This window comes from Phalacrocorax carbo, chromosome 1, assembly GCF_963921805.1.
Source record: "Phalacrocorax carbo chromosome 1, bPhaCar2.1, whole genome shotgun sequence".
NCBI lineage: Eukaryota > Metazoa > Chordata > Aves > Suliformes > Phalacrocoracidae > Phalacrocorax > Phalacrocorax carbo.
Genome location: NC_087513.1, coordinates 101,100,362 through 101,109,793, shown reverse-complemented (window position 1 = coordinate 101,109,793; position 9,432 = coordinate 101,100,362). Strand labels below are relative to the sequence as shown.

The 9,432-nt window shown below is 42.1% G+C and overlaps 1 protein-coding gene across 2 annotated transcripts; it reads right to left on the bottom strand.

The window, feature by feature from the left end:
- Window positions 1–2,557: 2,557 nt before the first annotated feature.
- Window positions 2,558–8,611, bottom strand: CREG1 (cellular repressor of E1A stimulated genes 1). 2 transcript variants are annotated; one of them, XM_064469000.1, is made up of 4 exons: window positions 8,215–8,610; window positions 6,214–6,333; window positions 4,765–4,949; window positions 2,558–4,190 (listed from the first exon to the last, which is right to left on the bottom strand). In XM_064469000.1, coding segments are annotated over exons 1-4 (609 nt in total). In that variant the 5' UTR covers window positions 8,518–8,610; the 3' UTR covers window positions 2,558–4,189. The 2 variants fall into 2 exon arrangements, with proteins under 2 accessions (XP_064325070.1, XP_064325080.1); XM_064469010.1 differs by lacking the exon at window positions 2,558–4,190 and having other exon boundaries at window positions 4,764–4,949; window positions 8,215–8,611.
- Window positions 8,612–9,432: the final 821 nt, after the last annotated feature.

Genomic DNA, 9,432 nt, shown 5'->3' with positions numbered 1-9,432 from the left:
CATACTAACTGCAAACAACCCATGCCCAACAAGATTAATTAGCTATTGGAAATTACAGATCAGAATCAGGAGGTTTAGTTCAGCTAACAGTAAGCCTAAGCATTGTCAGGCTAATCCACACCCTCGCATTGGATTCTTACAGTTAGTAAGTAATGAGAGAAATAAACACTATCGAGTCTGGAGGTGGCTGCTCCCAGTCAATGTTCTGAGGCATTCTATACCTGTCTCCACTTCCTTTACTGGAGTTTCTTAATTTAAAAGCCTTTAAATCATTTTCAAGGATATTACTTCTGAGCACTCCATAGCACAAAATGATTACAAAACACGAAAGAATGATGAATGCTTCTTTTTTAGCAGCTAGCAAGCTGCTGTGTTTATGGAGGAACGCATTCATAATGTAAAGCACTGTGGAAAAAGAATTTGTTCGTACCATGCCCCCTGTCAAATGTTTTTTCCAGCATCTTTGAATTATGATGAATTCAATAACCAGTTTTAAGCATTAAACATTTAACAATCAACCCGACTATAAGTCTCTGGCACCCTCTTGTGTTCAACGATAATATAACAGTTCATTTGCTTTTGAATCTTTCTAGCTTCAGTCTGTTGAAAACCCATTGAAAACAAATTAATCCATTATGATTCGTACTTTTTGTATTAATCTAATACTCTGATTATGCTACCTCTATTTCATTGTGAAGATCAGAGATACAGCATTAAATATCTATGAAATTGATTCCAGATAAAACTGAATAAAGGATTAAACTAACACCTGATATATATATAAGCTCAGTTTGGCAATGATGTAGCATATCTCAAGAATCTACTGGACATAAGTCTTACATTAAAACACAAGAAAGAAATTCAAAATCAAGAAGTAGAAACACAAACATGTCAATGAGCAAGATTAGTAGACAAAGGAAAAATGTTGACTATATCGTTAGAGAGCCAAACTGAGATTATCCTAATTAGATTCCCAGCAAACAAACATCCTGTGACTTTGTGAGGTGCCTAAGCTTATCCTGTGTCTCAGATTCTTATCTATGAATGGAGATACTTAACTTCCTCGGTATGAGGAGTGACTTCATTACTATTTAGAATATGCTTAGATACATCATGGTAGAGGACACACATAGTCAGAAGTCAAAATGCTGAATCATTGCCTACAGCTTTATTAATGTCTTATACTCAGCCTCTTCTATTCTAAGCCACAATATTACTTCTGGATATTAGGAAAAAAAGGAAACAAACATGCTCACAAGTGAATTCCTGACAGCCTAATACAACACAGGTAAGCACATGGAGAAAAAAAGAAGGTGAGGAAAAATACGACAAAAGCTGATGACTTTCTTGAGCTAGTGATATTAACTTTTACACACCTATTACTAAGGGAGAAAAACAGAGATGTTTAGTATGATTGATACCCTGGTCTGCTTTACACTTCTACATACAAAAATATCTTTATCCAAGTGTTCAATGAGATGCAAAGATAACTCCACATAGTTCATCTCTGATTAACCCTCAAATCCATCTCTGTACATGTAGCTTAACCATTCTGTTGTTCACCACTTTCCAAACATCTGGCTGGGGTCCTCTCAAATTTCAAAAATAAAGAGATTTGGATGATCTAAAATTCTTCCAATAAAATGCAGCAGTATTACAAACTGTTTAAGATTACTTTTTACCAACAAAGCCCTCCCTCTCCCAATCAGAAAAGACTTGGAAATTGGTAGTAATGGGAACACCCAAAGCAACAAGACAACCAGAACCAAAACAAGCTTTATTCTTTACCAAACCCTCGAATGAAAGTGATTCTTTTAAAGATCGTGTCCTGGTTTTCACTGGGATAGAGTTAATTTTCTTCACATTTGCTTTTTTTGGGGCTATGCTTTGGATTTGTGCTGGAAACAGTATTGATAACAACCAGGGATTTTTTCGTTACTGCTGAGCAGGGCTTACACAGAGCCAAGGCTTTTCTGCCTCTCACCCCACCCCACCCCACCAGGGAGCAGGCTGGGGCTGCACAAGAAGCTGGGAGGGGGCACAGCCGGGACAGCTGACCCCAACTGACCAAAGGGATATCCCACACCATATGGCGTCATGCTCAGCATATAAAGCTGGGGGAAGCAGAAGGAAGTGGGGATGCTGGGAGTGATGGTGTTTGTCTTCCCAAGCAACTGTTACATGTGCTGGAGCCCTGCTTTCCTGGAGATGGCTGAACACCTGCCTGCTGATGATATAGTCATTTAGAAATCCAGAAGCCTAGCCGAAAGAAATAATCAAATAGGGCTTCTTGTATTAATTTTCACAAACTCCACTGTTGTTATTTTATGTTCTCTTTCGCAGTATTAGATGCAGAAAAGAAAGTGAAACACAAAGATGTTTATTTCATCCAAGGAGGGAAAGCCAGGTGTAATAAGGGTGTTTCACCATTTATTCTAGCAAGTGTGAAAGACTCCAGAGCAACAATAAAACAAGAACTCTGAAGAGAGGGCACTTGTATAAGAGAGTGCATGAGAGAAATATTCTTCAATGTGCAATAAATAACACCTGAAACCACTTGTCAAAAAATATTTTAATTTTATCAAAAGCGCAGCAGCAGTCTCACACATCAGAAGTTATGGAATGACACGTAACGCATTCAGGTGTCCCCATGGAAAGGATCAAGTCCATACCAGAGGATCATCTGAGTTTCCACAGTTGTTATGCCTTATATAAAAATATTTTCCAATTTCATATTTAATGTCTGTGTTACCTGTTCAACATAAATTTTTCCATATTTTAAGTTTTTTTGATCCTAAATTAATTTTCAAGTAGTAGAACAGAATGTGTTTGATACAGTAACAAGTACCTTTCTTCCCCTTGCAGAGAAGGAAAATGTCAAAAATACTTTCACAAATCACTCCAGTATTTGAGAAAAGTAGTGATATAATAATTATCCTAAGATGTAGAGATAATTCGATATGATGAATTCCACTGTTCTATGTATGGATCTTCCTCTAAGGAGTGTAAATTCTCACATTCTCTACTCTGTCAACTAGATAATATTTGCTCATTGTAAAATCAACTTAATTACTCATAATCCCTTTTCCATATTTGTGAACTTAGGACATGGGAGATGAGAGAGGATGTAAAGAGGTGTTTATTTTTCTGTGGTTGTATGTGGCTTATTTTAACAAAGAATTAATTATGCACACCTTTCATTAATTTTGATTCTCTACAAGCCATGAATTATCTGTGTCATACTGTACTGCTTCTTTCTCCCTTCTGGGTTACTAACCCAGAAGTGCTGTGTAAGGCTTCCAAAACCAAGTCTGCTCAGTTCTACTGTTGAGGGTAATAAAAGCTGTTGCATTGCCATTTGATCAGACTAACAAGGATGAAGATTTCAGAATCCTGATCAGAAAACATTTACCCTTTACAACATTCTAATTAAATTTATACACCACTACTCTTCTTATCATAAAGTCAGAGAGTTTAGGTATTACCACCCTGCTTCTTTTAAAGAGTCGGGGCATATAACCACTTCCAGCTGAAAAGTCACCAAGAACTTATAAAGAGGTACATGTACAGTTCGCATAAACATAATCGTATTCTATAGCACATTCAATATAGGTAGCAAAAGAGAAAAAATGCTCACACGAGTGAGTGTACTATGTGCAAAGAAAATTCTTAACAGAATTTGGGAACTCAGCATATAATTTGCCATTGCAATACGAGCAAAACTTTCCATCCCACAGTCAGCTGAGCCATCCTGTAGCACTTCGCCCTAAAGATCTAAACTAAACTGTAATTAAAAGTAAAACAAAATTGGAGAGAGCTCACAAAGATATTATTTAACTAAGGCATTGAAAGGTTTAGAACTGGACTAATCCTTTATTTTCCAGTAAACACAGCCTTTCTACATGCAGACTGTCAGAAAGACAGACATCTTTCCAGAATCATGTCCAATGAATAAGATTTAGTTATGGCTTATGCACAAACGTTTTTAAGTGTGACATGATTCAAGCTGTGCTAGTTAGTGAGAATTTACATTTGCTTCAGAAGGGTTATACAGGCTCATTAACAACGCAAGGTGTTTGATTTTTTGCATTAATTCAGCTCCACAATACGTAGATGAAAAAAAACAGTCTTTCATAAAAGAGCCAAAGTAATTCATTTGAATATCAGCATCACCAAGGATCTTCTTCCACCTACAAGGAGTAAGAATAAGAGTGAAACTGAATGCGTAGGTGTTGACTGCACTAAAATCTATGTGAAAGTTTTGAAGACTTTGTTTTACATAGACTATAGAACACAATTTCTCAATACCTCAGTATCGTAATGATAGATTCAAAAGCAATTTTGTTTTGAAAATATTAAACAATATTGCTGCAATCTCATGAATGCAGCTTCATAAATGCTGAATAGTCTCACTGCTTTTAACTATTAGACCAAAATATCATCTGTCTTGCAATTAACTCAGAGTGGGCATGGTCACTGTCCTCTATAGGAGTTCTTCCTCCCAAGAAACTGTATTTAAGCCGAGGGGCAAGTGCACTTAACCACAGATAGTTCCATACATACGACACTTGATATTGGCTACTAGGTGGATCCCCTATTCAAACACATCTTATGATTTCAGACACTGCATCCAGTAGACTACTTAGAGAAAAGACATAAATGTGTAGAAAAAACAGAGACAGTTAATATACACTGTCTCTGTAAGAAGGTTTACGGTTTCCAAATATATAATGAGAGTTAAGCATGCAAAACTTAAGTACTTACTAAGGCTTGACACTGTAATATTCTTCTGGTGTCACAATTTTCAATCCACCGAAGTAGTCCAGGACCCAAATATTGGTGATGTTGAATTTGGCAAAGAACCAATTATGATCCTTAGGCCAACCTTCCATTTCAGGGTGGCGACTGAATAATGCTTTTTTTGCTAAGCCCGCTTCTGAATCATTCACCTAAACAATAACCAGCAAAACATTACAGTAAGATACAGTCATGTGAAGACAAATTTTAGCTAAGAAACCACTGACTGCATATGTGCTCTTTTCAGTTTAGCCATGTCTTGTCACAAAGGACTCATTAGTGTGGCAGAGCCCACTCTTCAGCGTGGCATACAACTGTATACAAGACAGACAAAAACTCCAAGGCAGTTGCTTTTAATATTAAATCAAAAAGGTGCTTTTATAGTAAGCATGAGCAAGAAAGTACTTCATCAACATAAGAATAAATCTTTCAACAAATCACGAAACAGTGAAGCATGGATTCTTGCTGAATTATAACAATGTGTAGGTATAATTTTACCTCCTCTGTACCTGCTCACTCAAACAGACACAAACAGATCCAACTGTGTTGACACATGAAAATACACACATATGCGAATAGAATGATGTAACAGAATCTACAAGAGAAGGGAAGCTGAAATGTGTGACAGCACTTAATACACAACGTGCAAATGTTTAAAGGGTTAAATAAACAAGTTAGAGCTCTGGGTATGGTACAAGATGAACTAATTGAAATAAACAATTCCATTATTGATGAGAAACCCATGACAGCAATTGTGCAAATATCTGAGGTGTGAAAACACCAAATAAGAATTTAGACTATCATATAAGACAGAGTAATGATGATTAGTCCTCATCCTCAATCATTATCCTCAATAATGGGATTAAGATCTTCAATGATTAACACGTGCAGTTCTAAATTCCTTCTATGGGACACTAAAATACTGATGCATGAAAGAATGCTGCCCCGGCAGCAACACCACCAGATAATACAATGTACTTTTTCTGTCTCTAATACCTGTAACTTTATTGCTCAGGTTAACATTTACTTCAGCAAAGTTTCAGAAGTGCATGTGTCACACCGCATGGATGAAAGAATTTAACTGAGCAAGAGATGGAAAAAACCTTCACACTTCATTGACAGGAGAATCGTCGTATACTAGTTTCAAAACAGGTCTGGAGAAATGAGGGAGATTTCCTTCATTACACCAGTGTCCTCCCAGGTTGCTTGCTAAAGACTTCCAACATAGCTCCTGCAAATATCAAGTGGTAACTTCATTTTCCTCACACAAACGATGAGCTAGCCTCCTGGTATCACGGCACATAACAGCTCTTCATATACTTTTGCACAGAAATTCTAACCTTTCTCTTCTCCATCCACCAAACAATATTATTTGATGCATGCAATCTTGTCCAGTGTCAACTTTCAGCTGCTTACCTTTACAACACTCCCACAGAAGATTATGTGGGCACAGAGGGGGTTCTGGGGATCATATCTGTGCTTCTTGCAGTACGGAGTCTGTGCCAAAGACACAGTTAAGGAGGCATTTGAATTGATCTGAAATGCAAGTAATAAGATAAGAGGTTTACATACTTTCATGAGAAAAATGTCATAGCCACCATATTTTCAGCTTTCGGTACTTTATTCAGCTCAGTATTACTGGTAAAAATAAAAAAGCTGTCATCGTCTTTTCCTAACTATATCTGAAAGCCTACTTTGATGAGCCCTAAATCAGAAAGAAAGCCCAGTTTAGAAGTGTGCTGAAGTTTGATAGCGTAAAATGCAAACCTCACAAAACAGCACTCCTTAAAATTCTGAATTCATTATACAGTCTAGCTATTTCACATTCAATTATGATATATTCCAGTTTACATACATACAGGACAGTACAGAAGAAAAGGACAGTGAATTTCATTAGGTTAATTCTGGTGGAGGGACAAAGGGTTACTGAAGGGTAACCAACTAGGTTTCACAACTGTTGAGGAAATTAGTTAAAATAAATGCCCTCCCTCTCTCACCCCCCACCCCCCCCAAAACAAGCCTCCTGGCTGCCCCTAAACCAGTCAGCTCTTCTGAAGTTTAAAGCGAATTTTAGAAGTCAGGGTTAAAAAATTCTGAGTATTTAAGTAAGACACCTAACTTGAAGTATTAAAGAATCTGTATCCCTTTTTTTTTCTAAAACTAATTTGGTGAACACAGCTTGAAAAGTATTGGTGTAAAGCAGGATTGCCTACTGCAGAACATCACATGCTAAAGTGCATTTTCTCCCAGGAAAGAAAGTTTATGTGCTTTGGGAAATGTCATTAAAAGAGTTCATCTCAAAAAGAAACTCCCCTTAGTCACTTAAGCCCTACGCAATGCAGTACCACTGAACTGAGGAAACGGGACCCACTACCTGACTCACAGCACTGGTAGGAAGTTGCTTAACTACAAAAAGAGCTGACTCGTGATTATTCAGCACTATCCCCTACCAGACCTCTCCCCTTGCACGTGACTCCCAGTCAAATGCTTCTGCCCTGTAACAGCAGAATAAGGATCTCTTGGGGAGCCTTCTGAAGGAAAAAGTTCATTACCAGTTTATACTGTAATTTTTATGTTATCCTCAAAACACAAGGACATAGGTAGGCTGGAGAATGAGACACTAGTCAAGATAAATGAGGCTTTCCACAGCACTTAGATGCATAACTAAGCTATATTAATGTAACAAACTAAAACCTGACAGGGAACAAACAAAAAAGGTTTACGGTAAAACAAAGTCTGAAAAAGTTGTATTACTTGTTTCGTGTTTATTTGTTTTACTAATACCATACTAGCTACTAGGATCAAAAAGGTTCTTTGATAAAGCATATGATTGTTATTTCCCTAACTTTTTAGCTAACTCTCTCTTGACCACAGCGAAGCAAAAGAGCTAAGACCAGGCCAGTTCCAGACACTCAGAGCCTCAGCATGGCAGCCTGTGCCTTCCTTTCTGCGCTTGCCTTTACGGTACACTCCAGAGATTTAATTACTATTCCTTTGGCAGCCTGCGTAGGAGCCCTCTTTGTTCAAGACCCACACTACCAATTTCCAATCCTTTTGATATTTTTTTTTTGTGCCGCTCTCGCAGCTACAATATTCCGTGGGCCCTCATTTCGTTACTCTGTGCTTCCGCAAGCTTCAGCCACTTCATCTACCAGAGCGCCACTTCCCAGTTTTTCAGACCAGAAGGATCTTCGGGATCATCAGCAGGTGACCAGCAGGAACTTCTCGGGAGGTCTACGGAGCCTCGGCACAGACCGCACCGCTTCACGTCCGGGTGTTCAAGGGACGCTACCTCGTCCCCGGGGCTCACCACATGAAATGACATCCAGGGAACGGGCAGCTGGCACCACGGACGTTGCCTTCAGAGCACCCTGACCGCTGTAAACCCTGACTCCGACCAAAGAAACTCCCTCTCACCTCCAGGTCCTGCACGGAGATCTCCATGTCGGTCAGGTAAAGGTAGGGGACGCCGCTGCCGCCGAGGGGCCCGGGCGGCCCGTCGCTGAGGGAGAAGATGTTGGCGAAGGGGCGCCCGCGCAGCCCCTCCTGCGCGGAGAGCGTGGCCAGCGCCCCCCAGTCGCAGTTGTGCAGCACGAAGCGCGCCATGCGCGCCGCCTCCTCCGGCGGCGGTATGGCCCCGCCGGCCACCGCCACCACCAGCAGCAACAGCAGCGGCGGCGACATCAGCACCGCCGCGCAGCGGAAGGACAACCCGGCCATCCCTCACCACACCGACAACCGGAGCGACAACAACGGCCACCAGACGCCCCGACAGCCCTCCCTGCCCCGCGCGGGGAGGGGCGGGCCCCGCCGCTCTCCGCCAATCGGAACAACACTACCCGCCCACCCTCGCCAATGAGGGCACGCCGGGGACGTCTTTGCGAGTGAGAAATTGCCTGTCCGCTCCCTTCAGCCAATGAGAGCGGCCGGGAGGCGGGGACAATCCCCACCCCCTCCGTCGATTGTAAACATCTGTCAGCTCCGCCTCGCCGCCGGGAGGGGAGGGAAACGGGGCGGAGTCACCGGTAGTCCAGCAGCCAATGAAAGGCCTCTTCAGAACCCTCTGCCAATCGCGCTTGCCGGCCGGCCGGCGGGAATGGCTGGCCTCCGCCGGTGAGGCGAGGGTAGGGGCGCGCGCAGGCCGACTGGCCGGCCGTTACACTACGGCGGGCGCTGAGGGCGCTCGGCGAGCTCGAAGGGGGATGGACACCCCTGGCGGCTGGGGCTGCTGGCGCCGCGTGTGCGGGTGGTGCGAGGCGGCCCACGGGCAGCTGAAGCAAAACCAGCCCCGCAGAATGGCTCTGCCCACCCTCTGGCACCCGCTCGCTCGGAGCCGATCCGCTTTGTGAGGTCTGAGGGAGCCGGCGTGGGTCATGGGGTCGGCACGGTGCCCAGTAGCCAACTCCAGGCGTCGCCCCTGGTTGGCCTGGCCGGGGAAGTCAGTCAGAGCCACAGGTGGCTGTGGCACTGTTGGCCCTGCTACAGTGGTTATCTGTATCCCTGGCTACAGCTAAATCAATCTCAAAGGTGGGCTCTGTGTCACAACAAGTGTTTGTGTCCCACCTCCCTTGCGGAAAACCTTGTCATCAAACCAGGGTCTATCTGAAACTGTTTTGGCCTGTAAAGGTCATGGGA

Coding starts and splice junctions, on each gene's coding strand:
- CREG1 (XM_064469010.1), bottom strand. CDS start 8,517: ATGGCCGGGTTGTCCTTCCGCTGCGCGGCGGTGCTGATGTCGCCGCCG. Junction 6,334..8,214: donor TCTCCGTGCAGGACCTGGAG/GTGAGAGGGAGT, acceptor CTTGCATTTCAG/ATCAATTCAAATGCCTCCTT. Junction 4,950..6,213: donor TCTGTGGGAGTGTTGTAAAG/GTAAGCAGCTGA, acceptor GTTATTGTTTAG/GTGAATGATTCAGAAGCGGG.